Below are 18,099 nucleotides of genomic sequence, written 5' to 3' on the forward strand. Positions count from 1 at the left end.
TAAAAACGTGATAATCAAATGTCTTATTAAAATAGTGATGGCGTTATAATAATATTATAAATTATAATGTAAGAAACTTTTTTTTTCTGTACATTATAATTATATAACTGCAATATCGTAAAAACGAAACGGTTATAATATTTACAAAGTCATCGCGTGTACCTCCTATTATATTTTCATTTAATTTTTTTTTCACGTGGACGTTTGAAAAGTTTTTAAGTTAGCGCATTATTTATACGAAGAAATTAAAACGTCATATTATTATAATCATAATACGAACAGAGATATATTATATTCGAATGAAAAGTTTTTCTTTAGCTTTTTGCGAATAATGATGACCGTTTTGGAGCGACTTTAAAAACTGTCATTGTTCGAAAAAAGTTCCTAACGCAAAAATAGGCCAGCAGGCAATATTATACAGTTGGAATAAATATTTGTTTTTCCGTTTCAAAAACTTACCCAATACGTTTCGAAAACAAAAACCCCTAAACCGACCCATTTCCTTTCTTGTCTCTCGGCGTTTGTATAGGAGCCAATAAATATTATAATACAATATTGATGTCCCGCACGCAATAATTTTCCATTCCGTTGTGTATTGGTGCGTTGTGCATAATATTGCATAATATAAGTAAGTTGGTAGGTAGGTGGGTAAACTGATTAAATAATAAATCTATAATATATTTTATGTATATATATACGCGCATTATGACAATATATAAAGTACATAGATATACATAATACACATTTATTTATTTATTATTTAGGAAGAGAATTGGATAGAGATGTTGTATGATAAAAAATTTAAAAAATACAGATATTAAATAGATAAAAAAAATACAATTAAAATAACTGGCAGATTTTTAATTTAAAAAACCAACCCTCCGCTAACCATCAGAATGCAGACGCTATGATACGCATAGGAATAGTGCTGTACTTATAACAAAATAGCACTTTGTGTTTAATGAAATATTTTTAGAAATGTGTTTTATTTTATTACATTTTCAATGAATGAAGTTAGTTCAGTGACATTATACACACCAATTATATGTATAATATAATATCTATTATAATGACCGTTTTATTATTTTGTTTATATTATGCGTAATATAAGACGTATAATCAGTTTAAAAATGTTCAGTGTAATAAAAAATCACTACTAAGAACGAAGATTATCTGATAATAATAATATGTTTGTATTAATCGGTGTATATATGTATAATCACATATCGACATAATCGTTGTATATGAAAACTCTTCGCGTGTCATTGTTCGATATCGTTTTGGATTCGTATTTTTTTTTATTTGAGTACCACCACAAAGTGAATTCAATCGCGTTCCGGAGACGTAAATACGTAATGCAAAAATGTAGTAAACATATTATATACCATACCTATACCTACGCACTACGCACAACCCCTATTATTACTCTATAAAAAGTTTTAAAACGTCAAAGTTGGTTAAAAAAAAAACCTGCATTACACTTCCTATCTGGTATAAATATAATATTATAATCTTTGTCGACAGTCGAACGAAATAAACTTTTCATAGGAGCTTATTGGTCGTATGTTCGAAAAATATAAACCATATTATAATATAGTATATAACAATAATTTTTATTATATTACGGTAGGTATAACATTTTTAATAGTATTTATTTCCCGTTTTCCGATATAATCTATATTATATTATATAATACTACAACGTGTAGAAAATTTTAACATGAGATTACGCCGAAACGTATTCGATGTAAATATATAATAATATAGGTACGTAAGTAGTTTTTTTTTTATTATTATTCTGCACATCCGGATACAGCATATCTGATTATATAATACTTGCTGTGCATAACATTTAATATAATAAAATACTGTCGATCACTACTCATCATGTTTATAAATATCTTTCTGCTATTTTTTATAGTTACGCGCTACGATTTTCTACGTCTACATCATAGTGTTCAACCATGATCAAGTCGTATAAAATTATAAAGTAATATTATAGGTATACGACCTACTATCGTCAAAATCATCGACGATGTTTTTTGAATAACTCAACATACGTCCGCAAAAACTATAAAAAAAACTATATGTATATAAGTACCGAGGACGTAGGTATATCTTTATTCGTCGACCTGTCCACTTCAAAATTGTAATTTTTTCTCTCGTGTCACTTTGTTCAACGATACTTCCATTTCAAAGAATCTTGACCTCGTCGAGTGGTCGAGTCCTGCTAGCACGTCACATCACGCAGTGGCGCCCATCAGGCAGGTTACCAAGTACTGCAACTGCGTGTGCTCTATAGAAGGGGGTGGTTGTACATGACTGATATCACACGGAAACTTGTATAAACTTTAATAATTAATTTCTGTTAAATATATAGTGGTAGGTATCATGATATATTTAAATATTTAATCACAAAAATACTCAGCCATTATGAAATATTTAATTTAAAATAATTAAATCATCTGTGTACTACTAATCAAACATATTTATTTTTTTGTCTTTCTCGTTCACGTATACGATGAATATTTTCAAGCATATGGTTACAATCTTATAATATACCTCCCTTTACTGTTCATCTTGTTTAAAATACTGTATTTGCTAAACCTATATAGGCTATAGGTTACATGAGCGCTATGCTTCGTCGATTTTCATACACAAATAATAGAAAAACTAATGGTGATTCGCGCGTTCACATATTCCAATTGTATATTTAATTACATTCAAATAAGGAAAAATTAAAACATTCAATTTATCCAAGATTATTTAAATAACATGGAAAAAAGAGGAAGTCCATGGAAATTAATAACAATTAATTGAAAATGCGTGATACACGATGGCATGAATAAAGATCAAACATATTTTGTACTCTACGGCATAGGGGATAAAAAAATAAATTATTGTGAAAATATTTAAACGGCAAACGTAGGTGTGGCAAGAAACTATTATATTTTGAACACCTTTATCGGGATTTATTTGATTTAAATAATATAGTATCAAATATTGACAAATTCCTTGATTTTCAAGTCACTCGGCCACTGAAATCAAATAAGTGATCGGTTAAAATATTTTAGTTGAAAGTATATTTTTAATGGAACGATTTCATTTAATTCCACTGAACGTGAAAACAATATAATATTTTTATTAAAGGAAACAAAATAGATTAATAGGTAAGTAAATATATATAGATAAATAAAGAAAAAATAAATAATTGTAATAACCTAAATTAGCTAGGTCTTTGATTAGATATATGTAATAATAGTAAATTACCATGGAATAATGTAATATGTAGGTACATATTAACTGTACAAATAATAGCAATTTTAGAATGTCATTTATCATTATTTACTCACGCGATTGTTATATGAAGATAATTTTATAAATGCGATGCGTTGTAATAATTTCAACAACAGGAGACTTAACTGATTCAAATATGTTTGCATCGTCAACCACTATATACTAAGCAGAAAACATTATTTTTTTTTATCATTATTATTTATTTCATATTAAGCAAAACAGATAAAAGAAGTATGATAAAGGAAAAGTTTTATTAACATCCAAAAATAAGAATGTTACGTTTAACATACTACCAAGTAGAATGCTTTGAAGTATGAATAACAATTTAAAACTTGAGAGAATACCTAGTTGAACATGAGCGTTTTCATATTAAATTAAAATGTGATTTCTATCAATCCTTTAAAACCAAAATTACATAAGTCACTTATGTGACTTATCCATCATCACTTTGATGATAAAAATGAAGTTATTAAAATAATTTCAAATAAATATAGGTATACACAAAATAAGTTTACCGTTAAGTTAACAAACGTTTTATAAACATTCAATATTTCGATTAACATTATAATAATTAACATTCAAAATCGTGTTAATGAACTACGCTATCGAATTAAAAGTTTAGAAGAAAACTATACCTAACACAATTTTACACGAGTTTGTTGAGGTTAATATGAGTTACTAAAACAATATTTAGTAATATAAGTCTACTCATCTTTGCCTTCAGTGTTTTTTTATTCTTAAAAGATCACAAAAATTGTATGAAAAAAAAAAGTTCTCTTTATAAATCTATAATGCTTGGTAGACACAGGGTACATTGGATATTTATATCTTATCATATACTTTTTATAATTTACAGTACCTAAACAGTATATCTAAATCTCGTTGGCAATGAAAATTCTACTATAACTCAATAGTTAAATTATCTTATTTTTATTAAAATGTGATATATGTACTTATACATAGTAATATACATCTTGAACAATAAAAATAATATAATCAGTAAACACCAATATAGTAGATACGTATGTATACAATATACATACATATTTTATAAAAATAAATATTTTATTATGCATTTTTTTGTATGCAATCTTAACAACTTGACTGTCATAATTATTTTAAGTACTTGCCACTACTGCATTGTGAGTCATTATGAAACCTCATCGAATTTCAATTAACTGCTATAAGATTTAATTTATTAAGCACCAAATTTATATCACAACATTTCAAATAACGATATCTTGAAATGAATAACACTTGGGTTTGAGGATTTTAACTGCAGATTTGGATTCTTCTTACTGAGTTCACATTAAGAAAGTAAATTCAGTACACAGAAATAATTATTTTCTCTGTTCGTATTTTAAAAAAATACTTCGTAATTATTATGATTGTAAATGATAAACTATATTTTTTAAATCAAATAATATGTTACACTGTGGCAAAGTATGCTAATATCTCAAATTAAAAATCGTGCTAACCAATTAGGTATCTGTAATGGTGTTAAAATTATACTATTTACAATACGCACCACTGGAATGAGTTAAAATGAAACTAATAATATATATAGTAGGTAATCTATACTATCTAAAATTATATGCCTATGAATTTTTGAAAAATTATCAGAAAACGGTTTATATTTTAAAAGTACCTACCATTTATTATTATATAAATACACCGACAATATCTAAAAATTATTTTAAGTAAAACGCCTATACAACAACCAGAACTATAAGGTTATATTATTATTAATAATTATTATTTTAAGATTTTGAAATTTTAAATCTTGTCGTCAAAGCTGCGAGACGTACAAACAAAATTTATAAATTACATATTATCATGTATTATAATATAGCATCATATAAACATTATTATATTATATTATAGGTATCTCTCAGTGTAGAATAATAAATGTAACAGTATTATTAATATAGTACGATTGGGACCTATAGATATAGAGGTAGGTATAATTTATGAATTTATGATACACCTACCATATATTAATTTCTATTTTGTAAATTGTATAATATACGTATGTTATATGTCTTATCTCGTGGACATGCTGACGAGCATGTATGTATACAAGGGTTATAAACGCATGATTAGTATATTATAATATAAATATAAATATATGTATATGCACATGTGTGTGTGTGTGTGTGTGTGTATGTCTAAGTATATGAATGTGTGTTATTTTTTCCCTACATATATACATACTCAGACGAATTTTTATCTCGTTTCAAGGTCTGAGACGGCTGTCGCGTTGTCGGGCGACCGTGAGCGATTACAACAATATTATATTAGTCGGGCAAAAAAATAAAATTATAATAAACGCAAGCCGTTCCTACACCTACCTAACAGGTGTGCCTATACATAAAATCACTGATGTTTATTAGCCGGATCTGTGCCGGTGCTAATATTATATTAATCAATACAAAATAATTTGATAATATCGTCTAAGGTCTAAAGTCGATTTGATTATGAAAAAAAAAAATTTTAATGCATTTTGGGGTAAACGTGCGTAATTACATAATATTATTATGATGCATTCGATATAATTTCATAATAATAATTAGTTTAGCTACAACATCATATTTATACGATCAAAGGTCAAAAAGTTGCCTTAATGTCTTCGTTAATCGAAAGGATATAACCATACCAGCATCGTAAGAACACTATCTTTAATACGCATGTAATACCTGCACACAGACTACGGCTGGGAGATTTTTTTTATCGTAAACCCGGCAATAAATTGACTTGGTATCTCAATCATCGTACAGTATTACGTTAGGGGTAAGCATATTTGAATATTATAGAGATGTAGAAAATTCAGTAAAAAGTAATATTAGTTTCGTCGTATATTATGAGAACCACGAGGGTTGAACATCGATATAGTTAATAAACAAAATATATCAAAGTTTTTTTTTATAAGTGATGACTTATTATCGTCAAAAAAATGAACATTCTGACGCGTAAGTAATAGAGCGTATGTAATATGTATCTAATATTAAAGTATGCAGAGTATAGATGACGATTCTATGACCGCGATCGTTAGTTTTAAATTGAGTGATTATGAAAATCAATTGAAAGAATAGTACTACTTTAAAACTAGGTATATATAGTATAACGAAACGTTTGGTAATAGATCGCTACCGGTACCGAAGCATTATACGTAATGATAATATATAGTAGCTAAGTAGCTAGATACAACCAAGTGCCGTTCTTGGAAAAAAAATATATTTCAAAAGGTGCCTATTACCAACGTTTGCTTTGCATATATATATATATAAAATATATATAAGTTATCTGTTTATAAATTAATAATTATAAAAAGTATTATGTGTTTGAATAAAGTGGTATCGCTATCAGATATTTCCTATAAACAAATATGAAAACACACACACGAGCATATATTAAACGGGTAATTATAATATGTTAAGTAAACAGTTTATCTTTTGTTCGGCTTTAATTTCATTATTAGATCGCATTGATGTAATGCTGTACGTAGATATACTTATAAGTATAGACAGGTAATATTTTTAATTAAACAACACGTCTAATCAGTAATTAGCTAGTCGTCTACTCGTGTTTAAAATAAATAAATAAATAAGATGGGTATAATTTGTAAATAGTTATACAATCTAATGATTTTATTTAACATATTAATAACTAAATTAAATCGACCTTACAGCTATAAAGGTGCTACTATATACTCGCGTTCATCACGTTAGCGCGTGAAAAAGTGAGGAACATTTTTTACAGTCGGATGAGTTCTGAACTGGATAATCGAATTAAAATTCTACTTATATTTGAATAGCATATTATTTTAATGTAATTAATAACGTATTATAACAACACGATAATAACGCAATTTCCTCCCATCCACCGCCAAACGCCAAATGATTCCACCGTTTATACGTTTTATATTTTCGTGTGCGCGTTATAAAAATATTATCGAATTATAAATACATAAATAATATAATTAATAATCGTGATGTATTATTACGACGTTAAAAGTGGCTAGGACCATTCGAACCCGCGAACACTGGAGTGCACCATTGCTGGATTCGTCAGACCCAACCGCGCGGCCCGGACATGTCATCGAGGTTATTGGGTTAATATATGCCGAAAACGAATGAGTAGGCTGAACGGACAGGAATGCCGGCGAATGCGATTGACTATATGTTATTATCGCCGTTATAATGTTATATGTGGCGGAGTGTGACATTTTGTCCGAATACACTCTCGGGGTTATTACAGGTACATGCCGAGTATGTTGAAATAGCTCGCTCTCTCACTCTCTCTCTCTCTTTCCGAGTATGTACCGAGAGCGCAAATGTCATACCTGCACACCACATATTACCACGTACGAGACGAAACCGTCGCTTTGGCGTGATAATGGAAGGCAACGGCATATCGAGTGAACTCGTAGATTGCGCGGGAAATACATATAATGCGATTGTGATTTGTCAGATTCTATATAATATAGTTAGGTAATATATTATAATATGAACAAACGTATCTAAATATAATATAATAATTATAAATATTTATTTATGTATATTATATGAATGTTTAGCAAACAATGCAAACTGCTTAACTAAAATAACTACTTTGAAGAAAAAAAAAATCAAAAACAAAAAAAAGTTAACAAAATATAAAGAAATGTATCGAAAAATATCTTATACGCTTACACTCACGTAAATGTCCCTTAATAAATATCACTAAATATAATTTTTCCATCTTAAAAAGAATTATACAAAATAATATTTGAGCATTCGGACGTGTCTTACACAAAACCATCACCGTTCACTATAAATTGTATCCTTTTTCCGCAAGTACAAAAAATTTAAGAGCAGATGTTATTTATACCATACCGTATAGGCACATATGCATACATGGTATACATGTAAATAACGAATGTTAACAGTGTGATAAAAAAATTACAGCCTTACAGCACACAACAATTTTCAATTTTCCTTTCATTTTTTTTTTTTTTTTTTTGTTAAATCGTCCACATATGTACCTATATAGGTGGTAACTATGTTCTTAATTTTTTTACTGGGCTCTTACATCATTCGTCCCCTCCATTACAAAATAAAAATATTAAAATTACAATATATAAAGGTACCTACATATTATTAAATTAATTTCGGTAACCGAAAAAGAGATTATGAAGTTTGCTGTCGACGTAGAAAAAGGTTAATTTTAAACTTAATATTATAAGATCAGTTGTAAGACGTTTCTCATTGACAACGATAATAATAATAAAAATAGTAATAATAATAATAATAATAATAGTAATAGTAATGATATCGGTATACACTGTGGAAAAAATGTGGTACATTGTACATATAACTATAATATAATGATAACCAAATAAAAATCGATTTCGCGGGGTCGAGCACATTATCCCGAAACCAACGCTACACACGCGAGCAGTGCGTAATATTTTTCGGTGTACAGAAAATCGAAAAAAAAAATCAAAAAATTAAAAACTAAGCGGTACACAGCAAGCGATAATAAACGCAAACAATATATTAGAAAAGGTTAGTATATAAGAATATGATATCATAATATAGTTTTTATATAATATAAATAAGAAGTCTCGGAGCAGAGAGAAAGCAGCGGCGCACAAATTTTGTACATTTTTTTTTCTTTTTTGAGGAGAGCGAAATAACAATAATAATGAGAACAGTTGTATGCGCGATTTATGACGGGCAGAGACAACAAGCAAGGACAAAAAAACTCGATGTAAATCATATGTCACGACGCGCGACGGTTGCTCAAAAATCGGACTCTACTGAGTGGCTCCGAGACACAACGATGCTCTATATGAGTATAAGTAAGAAGAGACTGCGGACGGATTCCTTTGCTCTGTCTTCCGCACAATAATTACGCGTAGCTGTTGTACAAAATAATTATTGTCGAGCGTTAATAAAAAAAATAACGTAATGTGACATATTTTCATGATAATATTATTTCATTATTGGACAGCAGAATGGTATGACATTTCGATTTTTTGTCGTCCGGGTATAATAGGCATTAAATAATATTCGTAGTTGTTTGTAGGTATGTATGTATGCATATGTGTGTGTGTGTGTGTGTGTGTATGTGTGCGTATGTGTAATATACGCGGGGTATATTGATTACTGCTCGGCAATCTTGTTTATCCTTTCTTCTGCTCCTGCTCCTGATTTTTTGGCAACTATGCAACGGCTATGTTTCCGCCCCCGCTTCCGCCGCCACCGATTTCCAGGGCCTTCAGGAGTTCCGATCCCTGGAGCAGTACGCCACCTGCCGGGGCGTTTACGTCGTAGTCATGTGCAGTCAAGTCCATCAGCGATGGTATGGAAGAGCTGCCTGGGTCCAACAGGCACGAGGCGGCCTTTAGCCTCGATCGGTGCCTTGGCTGCGAACCGTCTTTCACCATAGAGTTCTTGCCGATCATTGATTTTCCCGCGTCGTCCTAGACGGGACACAAGAAGAAAACTTTAATCTGCATCGTTAGTTATAAAATACATATAATTATCGTAAGAAGGTATCGGGGGAGGGGAGTGGACGTGATGTCTAGTATTATTATTGACGTTGAGACGGCAAAGCGATAACGCGTATACGCGGTATCTTCTCTTTAACTCTATCCCTAAGACCCTAAGTGTATTCTTTTTTAACAAATACATATATGGTGTGGTGGTGGCGTCCCTCTTTGACATTATAGTGTCTAGTTCGATCGAAATCGTTTCGCCGGCATTCGAATTTCTGTCCAGAAATGGCCTTAGATGTCAATACTAACGTGAAGTTATATGTAAACTGATATCGTAATTGTATATCAGAGTGAACAGTCTTTTTCGCAACGAACACAATCGTTCTGTTGCGTCGAGTGTTTAGAGGAAATGATAAGTATACAAATTTGACAACGTAGCGGCGTCTATAGGACCATCATCTCGAGTCCAATAACTAAGACAAGCATTGGTGCACAAATTTTTAAAAAATCGTGAGTATGTACAAACATAATGCTGTCGACACATACGGGTCGGTTTAATTACTGATTTTCATATTCATTGTCCAGTATGGTCCCCTGTTAATGGTTTTGTGATAATATCAGTTTTTGAATAGACAAATAACGTCATATTATAGTATCGTTTGGTCACGTGCGACCAAAATATGTCATATGATACCCGGCGACAGTCTCTGATGTTTCAGCCATCATATGTCGCATCGTAACAGCGTTTATAAAATCAATAGATTTTATTATTTTTTAGCGTTCAGGAAAAAACTATAAGTCGTGGGTACGCCGTACTTACAAACAATATACACTGAGTCAAAGAGGTACACGGTTTTATCTACCACTACTACAACTACTATTACTGCTACTGAAAGGATCAAAAGAGCAATAAAAACCAAAAAGTTTTGTTCTTTATTATATAGACAAAATTATTTTTAAAACAAAATAAAATATTATTAACTATATTTCATATAGGGTAAATTATATATATATATATATATATGTATGTATAATAAACAAATAATAATAAACAGTAAACAATTCACATTGTCGTCGACGGTTGCACCACCATAATATGATGGTCGTCTGACGTATATAGGTACATAATTATAATAATATAACGTATATTATAATATCATATAGTAGAATGACTAAAAACAAAAATAATACAACCGACTAATAATGTTAAAATATAATATATATAATATATATATATATTTGTAATTTATTTTTCGTTTTTATTTCAACTAAGAATCAACAAATGTGGTGTATTATTATATTATTATATGCATTGTATTGCACATGTCGTGTATGCTAACTATACTATATTATATAAACCCTGGCAGAAAACGCGCCATAGGACCACGACAAAAATCGGGCTCGTTTTCTCTCCTTTTCCTCCACGACGATCCATATCGAAACAAACACTAGTGATGTTTACCTATACATGCGCGGGAGAATAAGGGCGCACGATTGTGCTCTCGCGTTTTACAATAATACATAATATACACATCAAATCTAAGGTATGTATCTAAACCGTATCGCTTCACCGTTTAGACGGACAGGTACGGGATCTATCACGCGCACACGCACACGTCTTCTTGTACATTATTATATACAGGGTGCGCCTATATCGGCGAGGGTAAACATCATATTATTATGATAATATTATGAACATTTTCAAAATATTCCTCCGGGCACGACCCACATAATGTATAATATTATCTATTATTGTGGCACAACAAATTGGGAGGCCCTAGTCCACCAAATTTTTCCAAAGTTCCCCCGATTAAATTTTAGCACCTACTTGGTACTAACCATAAAGATACCTATCGTTTTAAAAATATATCACGGGATGGAGGAACATATCATTTCCCCCAATAAATGTGACTTGTTTGCGCCTACGATAATATTATATATTATATCAACACGTGCGCGCACACGCGCAAGTCCACTATACACGCAATCACTTTGCCGTCACGTTGCGCCGCTGATGTTGTTCGTAAAAACGCGAATGACGCTGTTGGGACGCGACTGACGCAACCGCGGCAGCAGTGGCATTTTTCGACTTGGGCGATGTGAAACACACGTAACCAGCACTCACATCACAACCGCTGACCAGCAGGTTCATCAACACGCTGTTAGAAGCACCCTGTTTAGCCGTTTCCTCTTGACGACACCGTTTCCACGTCGACGGGGCTGCAGCCGCGGTGGCATTCGGCCCAGTTCGCTTGACACCGCCGCCATTGGCCCGGCCTGCTGCCGACCCGTTACAATCCAACTGTTGCTGTGGCTGTGGTTGTTGTTGCCGTAGGGGGTTGTGTTGGTTATGGCGCTGATCTGTGAAACAAAACGACAATATCGCGAAACAGTTAGCACAACACCACAAAACCGTTATCGAAAAGTGCGACATTACAGCCGAGAGTCTATACAGCTACGTTATGTGTTGTGTGATTTTCGTCTTATTCTGATAGGCCATTGCAGTTGTGGAATTATTCACTAATATAATCTATCTTAAATTATACAGAGCTTGACCAAGCAACAGACGCACAACGTAGCTGTGAACCCCGCTTAATAATAAGTAACAAGTACGCCGCCAATGACGAAACGCTCACCTGTCACAGCCGTTGTAGGTTCGGACCCGGAGGAACCGCCCGAGTTATACCGCTGGTGTAACATTTTACTGATCGATCCCCACGAGTCACCACCGTCCATGTGTAGGAGGCTGCCGCCGCTATCAAAGTGCTGTTGCCTGCAAGGCAGTGCGTCCGCGTCAGTCTTCTGCAACAATTTGGCCAAGCTCGGAGATGGCGGCGCGTCTCTGTCAATCGAATTTTTCCCAACGATATCTTCCGTCGTTGGCACATGCCTAAGCAAAAAAATATACAGAACAATTATAGAACCGTATACACATCGTAAAAACTACCATCTACACAACCCAAGACCCCCTTTATCGTTACCGCGTCGCTCACCAGTTGTTGTTGCTACTGCCGTCGTGGTGATTGATCGCGTTCGGCGACGGTTTTGGCGACGGCGATCTGTCACCGCTGCCCCACAGCAGATCGTCTGACAGCAGTGGGTACAGGTCGTCTTCGTACAGGGGTATGAACTGATTCTTGAGCGACAGGTCCAAGTCCAAGTCATTGGGGCTGTTGTCCAGGTCCATGCCCAGCAGCGAGGACATGGTCGGATCGCACAGGTCGGTGACAGCGTGCTGCGACAGTTCGTCGCCGTGGTGGAGGTGATGGTGGTGTAGGTGGTGCATCGATGGTGAAGATCGGGAAGCCGAAGAGTATGCGTCGTGCAGCGACGGCGGCGCCGGCAACGAGTCGAACGGTGCCAACGAACAGTCGGTGAGTATGAGGTCGTCAAGCACGTCGGACATAAACAATCCAAGATGCCCGAGACCGCAAGTGTCCAGAGGCACGCACACGTCACCAGCCGTCGGGGCCAGATGAGTCAAGTCTTCTGGTTCGTCTTTGAGCACTGAAAACCACAAAATAAGCGATGAAAAATTGATTAACACGTCGAGTGTGCTACATCGCAAATATTATACTTGTTAGTGGGACAAATAATTGTTATAGTAAAAGCATAAATATACGGTGAAACCTTCCCTAACAAAAACCTCTGAATAGCGGAGCATGAAAATGGAGCAAAAATGTCAGCGACCGACAGTGTCCGGTATTTAGAAATTTTACCACGTAATATATACAATCGAAAATCTGTGGTATCACTCACTGGTCAGTCCCGTGTCGTCATCCGAAAACGTCAGGAACCCCTTGTTCATGTCTTCGGTTCGCGGGGCGAAAATCTTGGCCGTCGTGGCTTTCGGGCTCTCCAAACACGATTCTGGTTTCTTTTTTATGACACTGGCGGTAGACGTGGCCGACTGCGATGCGGTTCTCGGCTTACCGTCACCTTTCACGTCCAGATAAACCGGCCCATTGCCTGCTGGCAACAAGAACGTGGAAGAGTCCACTAGACACTTGGGCTTGAACACTTTTTCCGTGGATGATGGTCTTTTGGCAGAAGTTGTGGGTTGCTGTTTCAGTTGTTGCGGCTGTTGCTTTTGCTGCTTTTGCTTTTGCGGCGACGATGGTTTGTCCTGGATGGCGGGCTTGCAGACGACCGGTGATAGCTGGCACAGTGAGTAGATCTCGTCGCCGTGTTCCACGCCACTGCAAAAACACAAACAAATCAAACTATTACAAACAATGTACTTATTTTCGATTTTCAAATATATGCAATATTATATCCATTTTATTTATTTTATATTTTTTATTTTATGTTATCGGTTTACATTTTATTTTATTTCGCTCTAATTGTCTTCCTTTTTTTTCCTCTCCTACTTGGCAACCGGCGGCCGACAAGAATGTGCCAATTGGGACGTTTATTTTCGATTGCCATTGCGGTAAGAAGTTCACGGTAAGAAAAGAAAAAAAGAAACGACAGAGGTAACACGAGAGTACAATGTATATAGGATGTAAATCAGGCGTCTAAAACATGTACGTAAGGTACAACCAAATGTAATGTTAATGTATAATGTATGTGTTTCTGTATGTATGTGTGTGTGTGTGTGTGTGTGTGTGTGTGTGTGTGTGTATTTATATTACGACGGAGTGTCTCGCGCACAGCGGATTTCGGTTTGAAGATTTCGGCGAATCTTTTACAACGGAAAAGTTCAAGGCCGTTTAGTAACCTTATATCTATTCGATACACCTTCGTTATCAGTATAGAAACCTATACGAGTGACGAAGTTTTGATTGCCCTCTTGCCGTGTATATTAAATATATAAACGAATTATCAACTTGATGATAATATAATCACTATATAGTATTATATCAATGTATATAATATTATTATGTTTATGAATTTCATATACCTAATTATCGATTTTTGATCGAATTAACCTATGACCGTTGTATGTTTTTTATTATTATTTCATTATATTACTAAAAGGAAAAATAATTTTTATTTATTTTTTTAAGACACTTTTGCACATAGTTTTTTTTTCGTTTGTATTCATCTACAACTAAAGAATGATATATTAATCTAAGAGATTCAATTCCCTATACTCATTACGCGATTAATTGGCATTAAAAATAAACGATTTCATTCATACTTTATGGGAAACCATACCAAGGTTATTTATTTTGCAATAGCTATAATAAAGCTTCAATACGTTAACTAGATATTTTTTATGCCTAAATGCACATTGTAATGCGTGTTTAAGACGTTTAAGTGTATTAAATAATATAATAATAATAGGAATAATCTATGTTCGACTGGGTCAATGAACTGTTAACTGCTGACATTTACATGAATAAGAATTGCTAACACAAATTCAAACTATAAAGCTTTCGAATGACGACAATAATGACAAAATATAAGAAACAAGAAATGATTTCACTAATTAACAGAAAATAATTTTACGAGTTGAAATAGCTAAACTACCGGCTTTACAATTCGGACCACATTCCCGCACACACTACTTCATCCGAGCCGAGAGCCAAATACCACACATATAAATGTGTACAATTGGCATATTATAACGTACTTGTTACATATGCACGAGTAGGTGGAAAAGTAAAATTAAAATATTGAAAAATAGTATTTATGATAATAACAATTTTTACAATACCATTTATAATGTGTTGTTACAATTATAATATATTATAGACACGATAATTTTATACTAAATATATTATATGTCATGTCAAATGAAAATATTAAAAAAATAAATTAAACAATTATTTTATCTTCTAAATGGTTTGTTTTATTAAGCGTACTGAATACACTTAATGGAACGATGATACCGGTTTAATTATAAAGCATTGTTACGTCATGCCACGAAAATGTTTTCTTTTTATTATTATCGAATTAGTAGATACGACCAAAAATGGTAAATTGATTGACATTATCCATAAAAAGACACACGTCTGTGCAAAAATAAAAAAAAAATGAAAACATATAAGAATGTAAATAGAAACTATTACGAATAACGAAGTGAAAACTGAAAAGAATAAAATGTTTGTTTGAAAAACCGTTCCAACACAATATAAACACATATTATAAGTACGTATTATTTTAAATTTTGTGAGTGCAAAACAAAATGTAATGAAATTAAATATAAATGTAATTAATAATGTTTGAATTAGATTTACCTTAGAGTAAAACTTATAAAAGTAAAATAATAATTTAAATTAAAATAATAGTAATAAAAATTCCAATAAAATGAATTTAAACGTTTGTACTGCTAATAGGAATTTAAACTTTAGATCTATTATTAAAAACAAAAGTAAAACAAAACTAATGCTATTCGTTTTAAAAGTGTACGAGAGATCACACGAAACTTAAAAAAAATTAACTGGCAGCTAGCACGCAACTGAATAATATTATTCAAGTCTAGACTAGACCAGTCGACAGCTGTTACACAGAGTGACCACCATTGCGAGCGCTCACCTACCGGCAACGAAACCGTGCAGCGTATAATGTGTTTTTGATTATCATCGTTTTGTCGAAATTTATCTTGTACAATAATAATAATTGAACATTTACGATTCACGTGTTTGGAGGAGGGCTGATAACTCCGTTGTTGTAATGCATATAGTAATATTATACCTGTCAATACACGACGATAACCCATGGAGAATATAATATCATAATAATAATAGTATAATTGCAGTAGCCAGTAAATACTGCTAAAAACATTTAAACAAATTGCACACAATTTTTTCACATAATAAATTCCAATAACAACCATAGTTATACTGTTAATGAAACTACCTATAATGTCACAAAATACATCACAATCCCGATAATGATAAGTATAATATAATATAACATATTATATACTCAAGGTATTTTCGTTTAACAACGCTCAAAATTAAAAAAAAAAATAAGTCACTAGACGTTCATGGGGAACTCGTTACACAGAATAACATTATGTATATTTAAATGATAATTTTACCGAACGTTTGATACGCGTGTAAGTACAGTATGTGTAATGCATGCAATATACTGTGTAGCAGGCTATATTTTATTTTTTAGTCGTAAGGAAGATGTTGTAATTACACATGTTTGATATAAACATAGACACGTTTTTGTTGCATAATGATTTAAAATAGTAACTTGGAAGAAAAAAAATAGCACATCTTATTATGTAAAACGCTTTAAACAATGCCAAAATAATATATATATATAATATAGTATTATATACGATACACCATATTAAAGCATAAATAGGTATTTAACCAAATATAGTAATTATATTTGCCGTAAAACTTTTTGAATGAAATGATTTTTAACAATACAACGACGAATCACGTCGACACGCGAATCATAATTATTAATTATTATGATATTATTGTACAAAGCTATATTATATTGATCGAATTTTTGGGGAACCGACGTCATCGAAAACCTCCATAGTTATACTATAGGCATAGTTTCTATATAGTCACACAGTCATTGAATGTAGGTATATAAATATATACAACATATGGATAGGTGGGAGACGGAAAACATATGTTTTACAAGTATATTACACACGCTACCGTGGTTGGCTTAGAGCATTCATATTTATAATGACAACGCTATGCAGTCGGCTACAATTATTTAATTTTTTATTGATTTTGATTATGGTTTCATTATAATTATAATATAATATTAGCCCACCCGCCCGCCCGCTCGAGTAGACGCATATTGTGGACGTAACAAACGAATAATATGCCTTTGAATGATCAAGGTTCGTTTTTTCTCGCGAGCAAAAAAAAATAATATACATTGATTAAATAATTAATTATTCACGTTCGACATATCATTAATAAGAGTGCCTAATCAAATATGAAAACTGGCACAACGAGACGATGACGACGATATATTCATCACGCTGTGTTATATTATAAGTGTTTATATAATTATTTTTTTCTCAAATTTTTTTTCTTATTACCGGTCCTGGTCCAGGCGCAGTCAAAGTTACGAATATAATATTTAAATGAAACCCACGGCGTTTTAAGACACGCAGTGATCTTAAAATAGCGAAGCGTGTATTTTCGTAAACAAATCCAGTTCCGAAATTATATACCTCTACTTTATATAATCTCTCACTCTCGCTCAACGGCGACGTTGGACACGATAATAGATGAGGATTGATGGTAGAAAAAAACAACACAAATATTGAATAAAGATATTCTTGGCTGATCGGCTATCTGAAATCATTTCTGTAGAGCAAATCAAAATACTTGAGAAAATAAATAAATAAAATGCACCCCCGAATCCTGCAAAATATTTATATAGCAT

General features: G+C 32.7%; 1 protein-coding gene across 1 annotated transcript in view; it reads right to left on the bottom strand.

Annotated features, from left to right (window-relative positions):
• Positions 1-7,822: 7,822 nt before the first annotated feature.
• Positions 7,823-18,099, bottom strand: part of LOC132918137 (hypoxia-inducible factor 1-alpha-like) — a 51,258-nt gene continuing 40,981 nt past the window's right edge. The window contains exons 8-12 of the mRNA XM_060979249.1: positions 13,537-13,976; positions 12,771-13,284; positions 12,414-12,667; positions 11,903-12,138; positions 7,823-9,762 (exon numbers count right to left, since the gene is read on the bottom strand). Of these exons, the coding sequence (XP_060835232.1) occupies positions 9,502-9,762; positions 11,903-12,138; positions 12,414-12,667; positions 12,771-13,284; positions 13,537-13,976 (1,705 nt within the window). The 3' untranslated portion in view covers positions 7,823-9,501. The remainder of the gene's footprint in view (positions 9,763-11,902; positions 12,139-12,413; positions 12,668-12,770; positions 13,285-13,536; positions 13,977-18,099) is intronic.

The sequence above is a fragment of the Rhopalosiphum padi genome, chromosome 1, assembly GCF_020882245.1.
Source record: "Rhopalosiphum padi isolate XX-2018 chromosome 1, ASM2088224v1, whole genome shotgun sequence".
NCBI classification, from domain to species: domain Eukaryota; kingdom Metazoa; phylum Arthropoda; class Insecta; order Hemiptera; family Aphididae; genus Rhopalosiphum; species Rhopalosiphum padi.